We start from the raw sequence: 19,574 nt of genomic DNA, 5'->3' as shown, positions 1-19,574 counted from the left end.
ATATGCCATTATGTGTAATTGCTTGATGCCGATTAAGGCATGTAAACCATCTTCTCTCATTGAAATTTATTAGATCTGTTTGTGGGAGGCGTAAATACAGGGACATTGCACCTATCCAGTCAGTGGGAAACACTGCTCATCTGAAGGGTCTTTCTGTGCAAGATTCTCTGTAGAACTGCTTGAGCTCTCCAATGATTCCCACCTCTTCTTTCCCTTTTAGCAACCACTTCTCCATAATCTTCTGTTTGGTAAATCACTGAATTCACATAGTAGTTATAATATATCAATTTGAATCTAATGTTTCACTTGGGTTTCCCAGTCTGCTTATGCTAGCTTTAGTATTGAAAGATCTTGATGAAGTCTTTATTGTATAAGGATGTGAGAATTCAGTCATATGCTGCCACATTAGCATTATTCAATTTATCCTTCTCGGCTTCTTTGTGGAAATTTTGAGAGAGCTTAATGATCTTATTGCTTCTTGAACAAGGACATTCTGTTTTAAATCTCTCACTTTATCAATAACACACTGAATAATATAAATAAAATAAGGTTCTCCTTGCTTCCATTATACCCCACAAAATCTTCCAATGTCTAAACTCCAGTTGATGTCTTGATTAGTTAGTTACATAGTAAGATCCACATTATTTACTTGTAAACCCCAAATACAATGTTTTAAATTTGTTTATAACTTCATAACCCTCTTCGATTGCATGATTTTGTGAACAAAATTGCCATTATTTATGATTAATGCAGTCTCTTGAGTCCATGCCTTCTTTTATTATCTTCTCTAGCTAAATCCAATCCTTTGAAAATTGCTTGTGCTTCAGCTAAGTTGTTAGTGTCTTAAGCATTTATTAATCTTCATGTGCTATCAGTTCCAACTTTCTCTGGTTTTCCTTTTTCTGCTCCATATATATATATATATATATATAGATAGATAGATAGATAGATAGGGTAATTACAATAATTGGTTGATCTAGGTGGAAATAGTGTCTTAGATAAGGTGGATTTGGTTACAATAAGAAGATTAACAAGCTTACAGAGCCATATGCGTGTCTTCTAGCTAAGGGTCTGTAAACCGAATAAGTGTGCATCAAAATCTGAAGTGAAGATCCTTAAAAAGTATAAATTTCTATTTTTGGTTTGCTGCTTCTGATTTGTGTTACAGTTAATTTTTGAGATTCTATTTGAACAGAATCAACAGATAATGTGGTCGAACTATTCTCTGGGTCGGGAAATGGATTTTCAAATGGCGAGTTCACAAAATCGAAGTTTAAACATCCAAAGTCATTCACATCTGATGCCAAGGGAAATATTTATGTGGCTGATCAGGCAAACCTTGTGATTCGTAAAATCAGCAAATCAGGTACCATATCATGTTATTATCCCGTTCCTTATTATGTGAGATTAGCAATCAGCAAATCAGGTACCATATCATGTTATCATATTCCTTATTATGTGAGAATAGATTTTATAAATCTCCCCAATGAATATGGATTGAATTGTATTAGGCATCAATTCAGGGCTCTGTATTTGGGGAGAGAAGGGATACAGGCTATTATAAAGGGTGTTATAGTGAGGTATCACATAGGTTGTAACTTTTTAACTAGAACTGGAACAGGTTGTCAGGTTCCTAAACCTCCTTCTTGAGAAGCAGGTTTTGCTTAGGCTGTTTCTATCTTATGAGTCTATGACTAACAGATCCCATGATATGCGAAAACTATTGTTAATTTGATGGTAAAACTGATTCTGGCAATTATGCAGTGATCATTTTCATCTTTTACTCAGGATAGCTGTCTTTTGCTCTGACAACCTGAATTCTCTATTGAGATGAATTTATGCTCAACCAGTTTCCTGTTGAGCTGTTTCAACTGTATTTTGTTTGTGTATCGTATTTGTTATATTTTGTCTAAAGAATGCTACTACCTGGTTAAACTGAAAGTTTCTGGCAACTAAGGTTGTTTTGCTCTGTGAAGATTGGTTTTTGATGCCATCTTTACAGTTACTTATGTATATTGATCTTTCTGGGAAATAAATAGGTTCAATACCAAAGGTCATTAAGATCAATCTCTATCTAGTAAACTAATCAAAGGATGAGATGCAAGGCTTGGATAGCTACAACATGAAAATCATAAACTCATATGGAGAAATGAAAATTAAGTTGTCTTAATGTGGAAAATCATGATTAGATCCTTCTTAATGTTGCCACAAATTAGCTTGTATATCATGCTTAATAAACCTATCTTATGTGAACTTATAACAACGATACATAGTGATTATTATCAGCATAAGATTGCAGCAATAAGGCATAAATCAGCCACATAAGATTAACACATAACACAGGATGTATGTAGAGAAATCCTTGTGGGAAAAAAATTCAGCACGAGTAGAGGCCAAACTTACATTATCAACAAAAGAAGTGCTTACAATACAATCACTTATATTCTCCTTTTTTCCTCCGCCATAATAGGACATATGTACATATGAACAACCTCTTTTTGTCTCCCACCTGTCCTTTGTTCTTGCAAAGAAATCTACAGTTAATTGTGCTCATTAATTCTAGAACCAAAAGGCTGAATTTGTAGAATTGCAAGAGCTCCAAAACCACCAATAATTGCACAAGGGTAGATTAACATGCGGACCATTGCAGGTAGCAATCCATTTAATATGACAATCAACTGATGGTGAAATATTGATCTCTGAAAATGGCTACTTTGGAAGCTCAGACAATGTGAAAACTACAAACTTTCTCTGAACCCTTCAACTTGCCATTCTGGAGACTGATCAAATCTGATTGTGGGAGGCTGAAAATGGTCATGGACACCAAGCTGATGATAGACAAATAAGATCCCCAAGTGGATTTCCATGACAATCAAGTGTCATCATGTAATTCACCCTCAAAGTAGGCCGTTTAGAAAAGTTTTGAGTAAGGGTGTTTCTAAATGTCATAGTCAAATTTTTCATCAAAGCACCTCAGTGCTACCCTGGGCACTTATGCAGTACCTTGGGTGTACTTGGGCTGTACCAGTACTCATGTCGGGGCCCAGGCTTACCAGCAGTACTGAGTAACAGTGTATAGTCAAGTAGATTTTATGTATAATCAAACCCTATAGTTTTATAGAGTAGTGATATTGATATTTTTTAAGCATAATTCTTGAGGATTGTTTGAATGAGAGACAATTGCGTATCTGAATTATGCTTTGTGATGGTTAGAGGAGGTTGGTTGCAGATTTCTTTGTGCAAGAGTGTTGCTACATGATCAATAACTCAGTGTTCTTGTTGCAGTTCTTGTTGGGTGCCTGAATTATGGCATTTAATAATGTGTACTTGTGGCATTTTTTGGATTTGGATTTTCTCTGAATTTGATGTTTGTATTATACAAAGAATCTACTTGTTGTATTTATTCAGTTGCCGATGGGATGAATTTGCTTCGTTTTCTGTCTACATTGTTTTGGTCGGTCCAAGTTGCATTGTTTATGGATCTGCTAGTTCTGTGATTTTCTTTGGGTATAGTAAGAGTATTGGCTGTGCTTTATATTGCCTTAGAGATTCTTTGGATGTCATGGAGTTGTAGATTTTGGTTTGTTAGCTTTCTTTGGCCATTGTGGTGCATTGGTGTGTTTAGTACTAGAGAGACAGAGATAGATTGTTGTCCATTTTACTTTTGAAGTAGTACTTTATGTCACTTGCACTATAATTGATGACACTTGCAACAATACTTTAGCTCACTTGCAGTGATACTCAGCAGTATCTGGGTCAGTTGCTCTAGTACATAGTGGCCCCAAGAGCAGTTGCGTATGTTGTCATGAGATGCTATGGATCATGATTAATTGGGAGCTTTTTGCATGAACATGGTCATGCTTACTTGTCCTCATAGTTTTGAGACAATAGTTCTACTTTTCCTTTTGGGAGCTATTGGTACATCAATTAATTTCTTTGATTGTGTTAAGGGATATGCGATCCTTAGATTTCAGGAAATGCTTATCACTGTGCCATGGGTAGCTTTAGATTGCTTTTATTTTGAGATTGATTGATATTGTGAATCTATTGGTTGAAGATTGCTCATATTCTGTTGAGAAAATGTAAATCTTGATAACTTGAGAAGTTCTTTGATTCCACACTGATGAAGCGGTGGCAGCTTTGACAATGATTCAAGGTCATTTTTTTCTTATTGTTGAATACAATGATCATTTTACTTTGAAGAGCTTTGGATATTGTAGAGTTTCAATTGAAGTTCAGTTGACATGAGATGATTGATTGGTGCTAGGTAGACTTGGATGAGGTTGAGGTTTGAGTGTTGGTAAATCTCTCAATGAGGTTTCAAGTTTCAATAGGAAAACTTAGGTCAATTCACCTGGAGTTGGATGTAAATTTAGAATGGATTTGTTGGGGAGATTGTTCATAGAGAGAATCAGTATGATTTGAAGCTTCATAGGACGAACAATTTCATACCACCACTCTTGATGACATGATGCACAATGAATTGATAGTTATTGCCCACCTAGTTTTTTAGATGCATTTTGTTTGTACTTTTCCTTTTTTTTCTTTGAGAATGAGTTATAAATTTTGGCTGTTAGTTTTAAGGATTGGTTTGAATAGTACATGATGGGTTTCTATTTTCCTTTGTTTCCTTATATGTATGAGTTAGTCTTGTTTTTGAGTAGAGGGATGGTTGGTGTCTTTGGACATATTCCTTGGTTATGGGAATGAATGCTCTCCTAACTCCCTTTAGTTGAGAAACTTACATCTCAGATTCTTTGATTTATTGTTTTGTTTGACATTGGGATAGAATGATTAGTTGTTGAGACGGCTTTTCTGTATAGGCTTTTGGAAGTTGTTAGTATTGGCTGAAGGACATTTTATGGTTTGCAGAATTTCTATATACGATTTGTTATTTCGTTTTAGAGGTTGGAAGTGGGATTTGTGGAGAGCTAATGAAATCACCATTTTTTGTTTTCCAAATATGTTGGTGACCATTTTCAGTTATTGTACTTAATTATTTTTGTTTTAGTAATAGTATGGACCTGTTGATGTGAGTTTTGTTCCACTACAACATACAAAATTGAATACTTAGTATTCCAAGATGAAACACCAAATCTCTAACTCTCTCTTGAATAAGGATGCTCGTATACTAAATAATGTAGATAAATTGCGTGATCAAATGAGACAACCTCAGGATTCCTTCTTTATTATGGGCTTACACTTTGTTTTATGATGTGATATGTAGGTTATCAGAAAGGGACTTAATGTTGTTCATTTAATGGATATCTATTTGACTTTACTTTATCAATCACTTCTAACCTATGTTCCCTCAAGTTTTCGGGACAAGGACAATAGGGGACGGGTTTTTGTGGCGGCATTTTTTTTGCTGATTTTGAGGACAGGGGGAGGGGGGGCAAATGGGGACAGCTATATATATAGGGAGAATTTAATATATACACTAAAATTTGCAAATATACATGTCATTCATATGAATCTAAGCACAAAGCATGTCATTTAAATATTATAGAACCTTAACATGCACCATTTGACTATCATCTTGGAAATAATAACCGATTCAATACTCAATGAGTCAATTGTCAATATGCATATTAATATGTGAACAAAAATATAAGTTTAGCAGTTAGCAATATCATAGAAATATGGAGATCAAAATATGCCCAAAGACTAGAGGGCTTCCATAAAGTTTCATCATCATGTTCAAGTTTAACATAAAAAACAAAATATAGAAAAATGAAGCAGATTGCTGCTCCTATCTTTCTTTTGCCACCATATCATCAAAATCAAGTCCTTATTCTCACTAGCATGCTCCACAGAAAGCATAGTCTCATCCAATGGAACCCCAACCGATCTTGGTGTTGTCTCATCCAATGGAACCCCAACCGATCCTAGTGTTGTCTCATCCTCATATGTTTGGGCCACATCCTCTGGCTCAACATCCCACTGCAAAGTTGGAGTCTACCTATACTCTGGAGTTTGATGGTCCGTAAGTCGAAGAGCATGATGCATTACCACTAGCTTCTCCGCTTATGTAGAGGTAAGTCTATCCCTCTTAGCAAAGTGGATAAATAAATATGTGGACTAATTCCTCTCTGTAGTTGAGGAACTAAGAACCTGTGTAAGGAGGCGAGTGATAAGTACTTTTTTCAACTCGTGTATCTCTCCCATGCCAGGTCTACCATCCAATATTATCTCTTTGTGCCAAAACCACTCTATCCAACCTTGCTTGTGACTTACTCAAGTTTGAGCCATGAAGGTTGGTGAAGTCAAGGAACTATGCATGAAGATTAGAGGCCTCTTGAGCTGAAAATATCTTATCAATGGCTCTTGTGAAGCCATCCAATACCTCAAGATCATCACATGGGAGGCCCCTTCCACCCAACTCTAGATACCATTTGGGATTTAGAGCAAAGGATGCCATATAAAGTGGGTTATTCATTATGTTCCACCTCCTCATCACAATAGGCCTAATATGCTCCTCATAAAACCCCAATGTAGGATCCTTTGTTGCCACACATTTCTTCATCTTCCCCAACATGCTGTCAAAAGTCTCATATCTATCTCCAAGACTAGGAGCATTAGTATTAGCATGTCTGATGACATCTACAATGGGGGCTATGACAGAGCAAATATATTTGCAAGATGCAAACAAAAATTAAAATCAGAATTAGAAATTTCAAGTTAGTAAGAAAATCAGCAAGCAAAAGACTAACATTGAATTTAAAAATCATGAACTTTCCTCATTGTGGACTACCAGTTGTCATCAAGGATCCTTTGCTTCACCGCTTTTCCTTCGGAGGACTTAGAATTGGACCATCATCTGCACTCTAGATTCACCATCATCAATTGGAGGGCCTCATGCACCTCAATCATCCTCTCCATCAAGATGAAGTATGTGTAATACCTATAGAGAAAATTATAAATTAAAATAAAGTTAAACATTAAACACATCGCATGTAATTTTGTAACAATTATAAATTAAAATAAACTTAAAGCAATGCAAACTATAATTAAAATTGAGATACCTTGTCTCGGTTGGTTTGAGGAACTTAGGGAAGGACCTAAAGATTGAGGAACTTAGAGAAGGACCTGCAATCTATGGCTTTCAAAAAATAAGAGCCAGTGGGGATGTGACAATGATATTGATGAGTAGCCGATGTCTAACATCGGTCCACCCATCCATCACAATAGAGCAACCCATCCTAACCCAAGTATGTTTTATATTCTCAAACAACAAAGAAACTTTAGAGTACTTACTATTTAGGATTGTGGTTCGTAGCTTATGCTCACCAGGGGGTACAAATGAGGGACTCGTGTTCAATATATCTTTCACCATTCGTTTAAAATAAGTGGAACAGGCTGCATTATATGGATACCATTAGCAACAAAGAATCTACCAATGGATGCCCCACAAGCTTCCTTAGCTTGTGCGTTAAACAAAATTTCCACCGAGCCCTTGTCAGCACTACCCATTTTCCTCTTCCCTCTAGTCGCAGTGGAGCTACCACTAGTACCAATGGCGGATGTCATATGCCTACATGATTGTGAGTGAATAGAGTGTGATGTCACTGTCAAATTTCGCCCCCCACCATTTCAGCCTCCAAGTGCAATCTTTGACACTTTAATCTCTCCTCAGCAGTCAAGTTAGGACAATCTTTGACTCCATGGCATGCAACACATAAAAAATGTGACTTCACCCTTGTATAGCTGCCCCTAAAATCATCATAACAAATATGAAAATCCCACACCCTAGTCCCTCCTGCATTCTTTATATCTTGTTGCCTAGGTGTGATAAATTGGAGAAGATTTTTTTTCCTATTGAAAGGACCCTTTGCATAATTCTTCATGATGGTGCAAGGGCATTTAAACAAATTGGTTTTAGGATCAACTTCTTTCCTAGTCCCACTACTAACAATATCATCCCCAATTACATTTGCCTCATCACCACCACCACTACTAGTACTTCCACTGTTGCTCGTTGTGTTTTGTTTTGAGATTTTAATATGCAATGAAAATATGAGCTGAAACAATGACAAAATAAAAAAACACACTCTTTCAAGCTGCAAATCTATTTGAAAAATGGAAAATGGAAGCATAAATATTTTCATACTTAGTGCACAATAAACGAAGCTCAAACCCTTGCACAAGCTCTTGGAATCAAACAAATCACCTCCTCTTCTTGCAAAATGAAAATCCCATCTACTGCCATAAACTCAAGTTTCACATGCAAACCAAAACAAATGTCAATAATAGCATAATGTGGTCGTTTTTGACCTTTTAGGGCTATTGGGGAGGTGGGTCCCACTAAGCGTCCAAGTCAATGCAAAAAGAAAAAGACAGGTAAAAGTTTATTTTTTGTTGTGCAAAACAAGTGGGACGAATGGTCGAGGGACGTTTGTGGTGTCCCCAACTGTCTCGGGGACAGTCGTACATCCTCCTTTTCTCTCCTTTGTCCCCATGTTTTTGGGATGTCTCCTTGGTTTTTTGGAAAATAGGGTATAGTAGGGGGAGATCTTGTACCCGTCCCCTATCTCCAGGACATCCCTATTTCCAAAACTTGGTGTTTTTGAGAAGGGTGGGACCCATCCCCGGGGAATGTAGCTTTTAACCAAATAAACTAGAGGGGATAAGGGTTTAGAGAATCTAATCTAATTCTAATAATGTAAGACAATGTTGATGACGAGATAAGCCTCTAACCAATCCTTGCTTTGTTGTGTCAATTGGGCATTGGCGGGTGCTAGCTTCTACGGATGAGGGAATTGTTTTCACATTGTCAATTTTCATCCAAATACCCTATAAAGGTGCAATCTAAATGAACATATCTAATAGAAATTAAACACTTGCAATTTAGGCCCAGACTAACCTCGCACTTTTACTTACAATCAACAAGTACCAAAAGGTATGGACATTAGCTCCACCATCAATCACCATTCAACAATATCTTGCATTCATCTACTTCTGCTTCTACTTAATGACACAATGCAAGGTTGGGTGCATCCCCAATGGAGGTGACCAAGCCCCCAACAAATAACCACAATGGAAAATGAACAATAACATATAGATTCAGATCCAAAGCAACATTCTTTTATATATAAGAATCATAAGATTTACATCCAACATGGCAGGCTATAAGGCCTTCCCGGTTATGTCCATTATAAATAAGGAAACATCTCAATCCTTGTATGCGAAGATCCACCTCCTAGCTATCATGCCTCAAGATGCTCCTAGCTACTCCATGCTTACCACTGACTGCTTAGACATCTCAAGACTTTATACTTATACCTAGCAAGCCACAAGTCAGCCTAATAGATTACACTAAATAAACACTTAGGATTGTCGTCAGTAAATATTGACAGGATGTATGTCGTTGGTAAATATTGTGTAGCCAACAAGATGTATGTCGTCGGTAAATATTGTGTAGCCGACAGGATGTATGTCATCAGTAAGTGTTATGTAGCCAAAATGCCCTTCGGGAAGGTTCTTGTTATGTAGCCGACGACCCTTTGGGAAGGTTCTTAGGAAAGTATATATACACCCTCCCGGATCATTGTAATCATCATAGCATAATGTAATGCCCTTGGCATATGCGAATAATAAAAGGAGTATTGTTGGTACATGTTTCTATTTAATGTTTGTATGCATTAGCTTATTTACCCTATATTGCTGTTACATGTTTCTATTTATTGTCTGTATGCATTAGCTTATTTACCCTAGGGTAAATAAGCTAATGCATACAGACAATAAATAGAAACATGTAACAACAATACTCCTTTTATTAATCGCATATGCCAATGACATTACATTATGCTATGATGATTACAATGATCTTGGAGGGTGTATATATACTTTCCTAAGAACCTTCCCGAAGGGCCGTCGGCTACATAACAAGAACCTTCCCAAAGGGCCCGTCGGCTACATAACACTTACCGACGACATACATCCTGTTGGCTACACAATATTTACCGATGACATACATTTTGTCGACTACACAATATTTACCGACGACATACATCCTGTCGGCTACACAATATTTACTGACGACAAGGACAGGCCCCAAGTTTACAAACATTACCAATTCATATGATAAAATTATACTATGTGACCTTAGACATAGGTCCACACTCTGGCCAATGATTTAGATCCAAGATTGCATAAGCTAACTCGCATGGATCGAAGATCGCCAAAACAATCTCCCGAGTCTGTCTAAGAATTAAATCACACACTACTAGCAACCACTAAAAGTGCTCAAACTTAAACATGCTCTATCCAAACATTATGCAAACATAGGAAAAGGTCCATACAGAAGCCCCAAACGGAACCCCAAGCTCACGGACATAGGATTCACTCAAAACCTTGCTCGATGCTCTTGCTTCAGATTCCCGAGTTAAATAGAGAAGTGTGTGCCACACTTTGATGCCAAAAGAAATATCTGCACTCAACTTCGTCTTCACCAAAGGTTTCCAATCCCTCAAAGACCAGAGAATACATCTGCAAATCATCCACATTTGCTTCATCCATTCAAGCATCAAAATCATATGAATCTTGACAACCTAATCAACATGCCTACTTACAAGAATCAACTGAACAACACAAGGTTTCACGAATAATATCTACAACTAATCACAACCAGCAATAGTAACATCCTCAAACCTGAAATCCATGTTAGCAACATCACGAAAATCCAAAACCAAGTCAGCAACAACATGTAAACCCAAATCCACAATAGTAGCAACATGTAGATCCTCAATCATATCAATAACAAGTAAATCCACATCAGCGATATGTAAATCCAAATCCATAACAGTAGTAACATTCATATAACATCGGCAACAATATGTGAATCCTCATTAACCTCAGTGATCTCATTGTCCACAATAAGATGCTTTGCGATTTCCATGTCAAATTCATTCATCTTCTCATGAAAACTAACACATACCTCATTATCTTTAGTGAAGTGGACCTTTACATCTTTCTCATCAACAAAGTGTCTTCTTCTCTGAAAAATCCTTCTCACCGACCAAACAACTCTCTTTCTGATTGGTAGATGCTAACTCAGAGAAGATTGTCTTAACTCTTCAATCCTCTTATTAAATTTATCCCAAACTGATCCAACTTAACCATCAAGTTCCTCCCATAGTGCAACTACCTCACATTGGGGATCTAATTGCAAGACTTCAGCTGCCTCGTACTCAACAATCTGCTTTCCATCTTTGCAACTTGCCTCAATTCGGCGATCTATTCTCTCATGGAAAACTTCATCTCTACACATCAAAGTTTCACAACAAAAACAATCCATTTGTGAGTCCTTTGCATTGGGAGCCAAAATTACAATCTGTCACTTCACAACAAAGAGATCTAGGGCTCCACAATTGATCAATCCACAACACAAATATCACAAGATCAAAATTTTCTCTGATACCACTTGACACAGTGCAAGGCTAGGTGTACCCCCAATGGAGGTGACCAAGCCTCCCAACAAATAACCACACAACGGAAAATGAACAATAACACAAAGATTTAGATCCAAAGCAACACTCTTTTATATATAAGAATCATAAGATTTACATCCAACATGCCAGGCTGTAAGGCGTTCTTGGTTACGGCCATTACAAACAAGGAAACATCTCAATCCTCGTGCGAAGACCCACCTCCTAACTATCATCCCTCAAGATGCTCATAGCTACTCCTTGCTTACCGCTGACTGCTCTAGACATTGCAAGACTCTATACTTATACCTAGCAAGCCATAAGTCGTCCTAACAGATTATGTTAAATAAACACTTAGGACAGGCCCCAAGTTTACAAATATAACTAACTCATATGATAAAATAATACTATGTGGCCTTAGACATAGGTCCATGCGCTAACTAATGATCCAAATCCAAGATTGCATAAGCTAACTCCCAGGGATTGAAAATCGCCAAAACAATCTCCAAAGTCTATCCAAGAAATAAAGTACATGCTATCAGCAGCCACCAAAAGAGCTCTAACTTGAACACAATCTATCCAAACATTATGCGAACATAGGAAAAGGTCCATAGAGAAGCCCCAAACATAACCCCAAGCTCATGGACATAGGGTCCACTCAAAACCATGCTTGATGCTCCTGCATCACTTAACATGATATGAAATGTAGTCCAAGCAAGGAATTGAAGAAACCATACAATATTCAAAGTGGCACAAGTAATCCACTATGAAGATTGACAATGAATCAACAATTACTTTGATAGCATTGTGGCAACAATTTCATTAAGTCTCCTCCTGCTCTACTCTAATCTTAATGTCTAACCTTTTACAAATGAGAAGGCTTGGGCCTTTTATAGTTGCTCAATTGCAATGAAGGTTTGAGATTGATTTGAAATCAAGGGCCAAGATCTACCCATTACGAACCCTAATTCGGCTTGCCACACTATCATCCAATTACATAAAGCTACGACCCCGTGGGCCAATAAGAAAACTACAATGCTCTTGAGAGCCAATGAGAAAATATGTACATTTGGCATAAGATAATTGAAAGTGCCTGGACATGTGATTGAAGCCTTATGATTGGTTGAAGACAAGAGGACACGACCTCTGCATTCTTATCTCATATAGTTGATAAATTCTTTGGTGATGAGAATATCTCTTGGTACTCAACATTGCCAAGCCTTCAATTGTGATGGCATATTCCTAAATTGCTTTCTTCTCAAATTTTCTCCATCTTCATTCTTGGAAATTTTCTTAGTGCTATGATTTGAACTTGATTGTACTTGCAAATTTGATGTTTCTTTCAATGCCTTGACCTTTTTGAAGTGATGAAATTCTTTATATAGCTAGGCTTTCATAGTGAACTTGATGATAATTCCTTTCACTTGTGTCTTTGCTTTCTTGAACTCTATCTTGATCTTGAATTTGCACTTTGATGATTGGATTTCTTGAACCCCCTTCTCATTTGAAGTCCTCAAGCTTGATCTTGTAGCATCTGCTCATTCTCTTCTTGCTTGAAGTCTCGAACTTGTCCTTGCCATAATCTCCTTGATCTCAAAGCTTCTCCTTCTTTACCTTGCAAAACAAAGGAAATATTTCATTAGGCTCGCAAAATTGAGAAGTATAAATAATGTTAAAGAAATCTGAAAGTTTGCATGAAATGAAATTGCATCAGATTTGCTTTAAATCAACTTTTTTTCTAACAAACCAAGTTGATCAAGAATTGTGACTTCCCCAAGGTTTGATTTTTAATTTCTATCCAGATTTTGCCTTTTTTGCAACTTCAATTTTGATTTTGTTTGTTCATTCAACCTAGATCTCTTCCTCTAGCTCACTTTTGTTTTGATTCTCTCTTTGTTTTTAAGCCCAACTTTTGTAATTCTCAAATTCTGATTTTTCTTGTAAAATCAATGTTTCGTCCCCCAAATTGTTGTTGAGATTTCAAACCGGAATACTAGAAATACAATAGACTGAACTCAAAACACAAAAGAGATGACACAATAGATTATCCTTGAAAGCCCTCCTTGAGGAAAAACCCAGCCACATTCAAAAATATATCTTTTACTATATGCCAAAATAGATACAGAAATGTTGAGCGTTTGATTGTTAACACTTAATAATAAATCAATAAGCTTTATGCAGAACAATCAAATTCTGTGTATCTCACAGATTCTTATTTACAATAATTGAATTGATCATATATTAACCAGAGGACAAGATAAAAACACAACTCTGCTTCATGCAAACACATACTGTAATTAAATCGCTCTAGACATCTACTTTCTGAATCTTTCTCTTACATGGAGTCATGCCTACAACAGTATCACAAAGAGAGATATATCCTCACATCTGTGAGAATACAGAACACTGTTAAAAAAACCCAACACCAGACACTATCTTTTCCCGTCCAAAAACTGATGAAAGGGCTTCCTGGTATCTTAAGAGACTTCATCAAGGAATGCCAAACATCTGCTGTTCTCTGAAGAATCACTGCTTGATGCCACATAAATATCTGACAACAGTTATAATGCTGTTTTAAATTCCTTCAAAAAATTGTATATCAGACACGATACTCCAACAGCCTTTTAAGATACTGCCAAAAACAACCTATTTCACTGATATACACGATATTCTGTTATTGGAATAATGGAGGGACTAATGCAGAAACGTATCCTTGAGCCGTCAGTAATACATATCCTTGTGTTGCCAGTAGACCAAGGCAAAAACCCATGATATAAACATCCAGCTGAATACACGATGCCATGTCATCCGTGAAGACAAAATGGTACAGAAAAGAACATACGGCAGAGGTAAGGAATACATCCATGGCTCTTATTTAGATGGTGTTGATAACTTAAGAATACCATATCATTTTTTGGCAGAAACATCTTAGCAAAAGTATTATAGCAAGTGCTCGAACCAAAAGAGAATGATCACAGTTCATCACAGCAGATAAGTTTCAGAGAAGCTCACCGCAGATCATCATAGGTAAATGAACTCTCTTGCAGCTACAAAATCATTAACAATTCTACTTCCAAACCTTATAATTATTGAGATCAATGCCCTTTACGGTTAGCTTGATCTGCCTTTAATTGGTACTTCAACCTGCACTTGGTGTGATTGCAATTGAAATGATTGCCCTACTTTATATAAGTAGTTTGGGTTGAATAGATATGTAACATATCAATTTTTATAAGATGAAATTAAGTACGCATTCTAAGATCTATAACTGAGCAATAATGGAATGACATGAAGCAGTTACAAAAAATAATACATCATAACTATATTTTAGAAGTAAATAACTATTAAAACCATTTCATAGGATGATAACTGAAATAACTTTCTAAACTGAAATAACTATATAAACTGAATTCTATGACAACTCAAAAAGGAATTATAATCATTTCAATATCTTCTACGCCTATACACTAAGAATTATAAATGCACTTACAAGTAAAGATCCAGAGTACACACTGAAACTAACTGAAAATAACTGAAGGTGTTGTTCAAGCCTTGACGTTTGGTAAAGAGGAGAACATAGGCTTAACGTCCCAACCTCGGATTTTATAAATCCCCACACAATCTTTTAACAAGAAAAACCCTTCCTACCCTGGGTTAGGCTTGGGGCACTATAGTCCAGCCATCCGAGCATATTGGTGTTTAGAATGTCCGCTCAGTAATAGGCGAGCATGCTTGATTAACTGGCACCACCAACATCTTGTGATCAAATTAGGCAAGCATGCCTCTAATCAACCTTGGCCAAGGATTTAGATGGGGTGTAATACCCGATCACCATTGCTCGACTTGACAACAGAGTACAAATTGGACAATCATGAGCTGACTTGGATGTTTTAATAACCATCTTAAATATTTAAATGTTCACACATGGAAGTTCTAATTTGTTATTACTTTTCCCTTGCAAGAATCCTCTCCTCTCCACCCTCTTTCATTGGCTTCACTAGCCCAGGGTGAGTCCTTGGAGACTTACTTCATACTGAGATTTTTATCACATGGTCATCTTGGAATGACTTCCAACAGCTGATATACAGTGAGTACTAACATGTACAATCGCATATCCTATTTTTATAATCAGACTTTGTTACATAACTCTCTTTGAGAGATAATTGGGTTTCTGAAAAGAAAGAAATATAATATAGGTCTCTACACCTTGAGCCTTAGTAATGGATGACTATAAATATTCATAGAGATTTTTTTTATTGCACCCTCAACAAAATCTCATAGTAAAAACATGGCGAAGAGGCTTGGAATGTAAAAGTAACATAACCTAATCGGACAGAAGTTTCAAGGAAAAGGTCGGCTCTATTTATGTTGTGCGGCTCTGAATGGCCTGATCTTTGTATTGCTTGTGAGAGGAAGAATGTAACAAGGTAGAATTGTGAGGAGGAAGGAATGAGATAGATCATTTGCTGGTATCTTGTTTTGGTCTGTTGCAAGATGCACAACATATATATATATATATATATCACTTTTGACATTGCAACCCGTGGGCCTTAAGCTCTCTGGTCGGTTCAAGATGACAGTTTTCATAAAAGATCCACGGTTTCATAAGGGTCTCCAAATTTGAAAGGAGGGCACCAAATGGAGACGACTGCCTCTTATAAAAAGATTATATGTTTTAAATTTACCATAAGTTCCTTTTTTTAAGATATATATATATATATATAGTTTTAATTTTGAATATTTGATTTCCTCATGCTATTTGTTATATCTAAAATTGCACTTATAAATATAGGTACATCTATATACATGTGTAGTTTAGAGAAATATGGTTTATTTCTAACATCAAATTCCCTTTGTATATGCACACATATGTATATGTATATTAATAAGTACGATTTATAGATATCATCCTAGTATCATAGCGGCATCATATATATATATATATATATATATATATATTCTTATGATAAGACTTCCGGTGTCTCAAAACAATAGAGAGGTAATATTTTTGAAGAAGAATTTTAGATATTTACTATTCTTATATGTTTGACCAAGTAGCTCATGACTGTTCATCGGTGTACTCTATTGTGAAGTCACTAAATCCTTATTCAAATAGTTAGAGGTCATACCTAACGATTGAATGGTGGACTAGGATAGTGTCCCATTCCTTGCATCTCGTTTAGCAATGCTTTCTCCCCTTCATCTACTCTTGTAACCACTAGTGCAACATTTCCACAATAATAACGATTTCCTTCATTTAAATCAAACATTAGAATTAACTGATAAATGTAATAACAGCTAACTATCATCATCAATAAGTAGATATGGTAAACAATTAATCAATTTGAAGTTCATCAAATTATAACATTTCAATTTCACATGATCATGACATTTGATAGTTCTAACTAATTATTGCAACGGCTATAAACTTATTTTAATTAGGTCGAAATTTGGGATGTAACAAGATATGCCTTTGATTGGGCTGACCTATCCCTTTTTGGCCAATCAAATGTAAATTGGAGTTTAAACAATTACAATTCCCCGCAAAGGTCGACTTTCTCAATTGGCAAAAAGAAATTTAATTTAAACTTATCATTTAATCCAAGTCACCCAGCCCTACATTGAATTAGACTTTCATATTTTTCATGGAAATTTTAGTCTTACAACCCTCTTAAATTAGGCTTGTTTTGATGAGTTCTGATTTATGCTTGGAATTGCTTATATTTTCATGTGACAAACAACATAGGACTGAAATTGGATCACAATTGGAGGGCAGAATGTTGGGTCTTGTTGAGACTAGGAATCTTGAGCGAGGCATGGATTCCAGCTCATTGTCGGGATTCGGAATCCTGAGAGGATTGGATTCCACCCAACTATCGGGATTACTCCAAATTTGGATTTGGCTTACAATTTGTTTACTCAGCCCACCTCCATTCATACTTCCTGACTTCGAGTTCTTTCTTTAAGGCCCATCCCCACATTTTTAATTCTGATTTTCATCATTCACCATGGATATTTGTCCAAAATTCCACATTCCTCAACCTTTAAGTCTTAAGAGCTGATCACTCATCACAAATTTTTCGAGTTTTAATATCCGACTTTGTCTCTCTATATGGAGGAGATTGAATTTTACCAGAAAAGTTTGATCTGCAGCTTAAAAGCATCTCAATTTATGACGAGAATTAGCAAAGGAATCAAAACTTTGTCTAAAAAATGGAGTGTAAATTTGAGGTCTGTTGGGATTGGGAATCCAAAGAGGGGAATGGGTTCTGCCATGCTGTTAGGATTATTCATTTCGCATATTAACTCCCAAAATCGTAAATTTGGTGCCCCTTGTTTGCCTTCGTATCATAGACATCATTTGCTATGATTTTTTTGTCAGTTTTTCATTGGATCTGCTCTTCAATTTCTGACTATGAGACTTAGAACTTTGCTTGATTCACCCTTTCACCTATTCATCTTGTTTTCTTTCATTGATAAAAACTTGGATTTGACCTTGTAATTGATTGGAGACCATCCTATCTTGGGTGGAAATTGAGGGGTTGTTGAGATTGAAATTCTTGAGAGGAGTGGATTCCACCATGTTGTTGAGATTGACAATCTTCAGAGGAGTGGATTTCAACACGCTGTCGAGATTGGGAATACTGAGAGTGGAGTGGATTCCACCATACTCTTAAGACTATTCTCAAGGGTGAATTTTTTTTTAAAGTGTTCTTTCTTGCTTTCAAAATCCAAGTCCTCCTTGTTTATTTCATGAAAATTTTATCCCCCTTTATCATTTTCTCCCCAATTTTTTTTGAATCTGCATGTTGAGTAATCCTTTTTCATTGTTTTGACTCTGATTTTTATCTTGAATTCGATTTCCTTCCTCACTCTCCACGTTAATGTCCCTTCAAATTGTCTTCATTGCAACTCCTCACTTCATGTCTTGGTCTTATGCCCTTTTCTCTTTTGGATTTGATCATCCCACATCAATTAGAGTTGAAATTTCATTTTAGCTAACCCCTACACTTGGGTGGAATTCTTAGGGTCCTTCAGATTTTTCTGGGGCAAAGATCCAATGTCTCTTGAGATCGAGAATCCTGAGAGGTGGTCAGATTCCAACCTCCTCTCAAGATTAATTTTGCAAATTCAGCTCTTATAATCATCATTTTGCACTCTTTAGTAGCTTTTCTCATCACTTTGTCTTGAAACTTGCCTAAACTAGGGGCAAAAAATTGGGGGTCACCTTGAGATGTGGTCTGATGCTGACCTAGTGTGAAGATTTTCATTTTTGGAAGTTAACTCCCAATTCTTCAAGTCAATTTCTTTAGCTTAGAGGGCGAAATGATTTACATAAAATATACCATTTAGGTACAAGTCTTATACTTCAAGTTATGTTTTATATAAATACTGCCAAGATGTTTGAGATAAATTTCAGCTTCATAGGAGCTATAATCAAGATTTTAGATTTTGGTAGTTTTCAAAAAATTCAAGGCCTAGCCAAATTTCAAGATTCACCATACCTCCAACAAGGTTACCTCCTAGGATTTAGCATGCCTCCAACATGGTTACCTCACACAACCTTTCATGACTTTCTAAAATGAATTTGAAATTGGAACACCTATTTTCAAAAGGTTCAAACTTATTTCATCACAAATCCTTTGATTCCAACTCCACCTCCTTGATTATCTTAGCCATCTCTCACTCACACCCTTGATTGACTTGATAACCCAATAGGCCAAAGTTGCTCAAACTCATCTCTAAGACTTGGAGACTCAAAAATTGCCACCAATTAAGACCACAATTCCTATTGCGAAAGCAAAGGAGGGGTCCCCATTTTTAGTGGGGTGATGGTGCGAAAACCTTGTTTTGGTAAATCAATGTTGTTGTAATTGTATTAAACAATGGAGATGAAAGCTCCTTATATAGATATACAAAGGCGACATTTCTAAAAGAAACAATTGTGAATTAAGGACAAAAATAAAAACTACTTATTAAACTAGAGACTAACTAAGATGACCATTAAAAAAATATTATAATATTCTAATACCCTCCGTTAATGGTCATTGTCCAACAATTGTCTTTTGGTCACAAATTCTTCAAGGCATTCTGTTGTTGCTAAGACCCTCCTTGGATCTGCAAAATGTCAATAACCAAGTGTAGCCA

At 36.4% G+C, this 19,574-nt stretch overlaps 1 protein-coding gene across 2 annotated transcripts in view; it reads left to right on the top strand.

Annotated features, from left to right (window-relative positions):
* LOC149559193 (uncharacterized) overlaps positions 1-19,574 on the top strand; it is a 139,498-nt gene that overhangs the window by 50,804 nt on the left and 69,120 nt on the right. For both annotated transcript variants that reach the window (XR_016365119.1, XM_089833121.1), the window contains exon 3: positions 1,196-1,366. Coding sequence is in view for 1 of the 2 variants with exons in the window: in XM_089833121.1 (XP_089689247.1) it covers positions 1,196-1,366 (171 nt within the window). In the remaining variant the exon portion in view is untranslated. The remainder of the gene's footprint in view (positions 1-1,195; positions 1,367-19,574) is intronic.

The sequence above is a fragment of the Cupressus sempervirens genome, chromosome 5, assembly GCF_028749045.1.
Source record: "Cupressus sempervirens isolate cs-2001-9-10 chromosome 5, ASM2874904v1, whole genome shotgun sequence".
NCBI lineage: Eukaryota > Viridiplantae > Streptophyta > Pinopsida > Cupressales > Cupressaceae > Cupressus > Cupressus sempervirens.
Note: the sequence above shows the minus strand (reverse complement) of the source record. Positions and strands in the feature narration are given on the sequence as shown.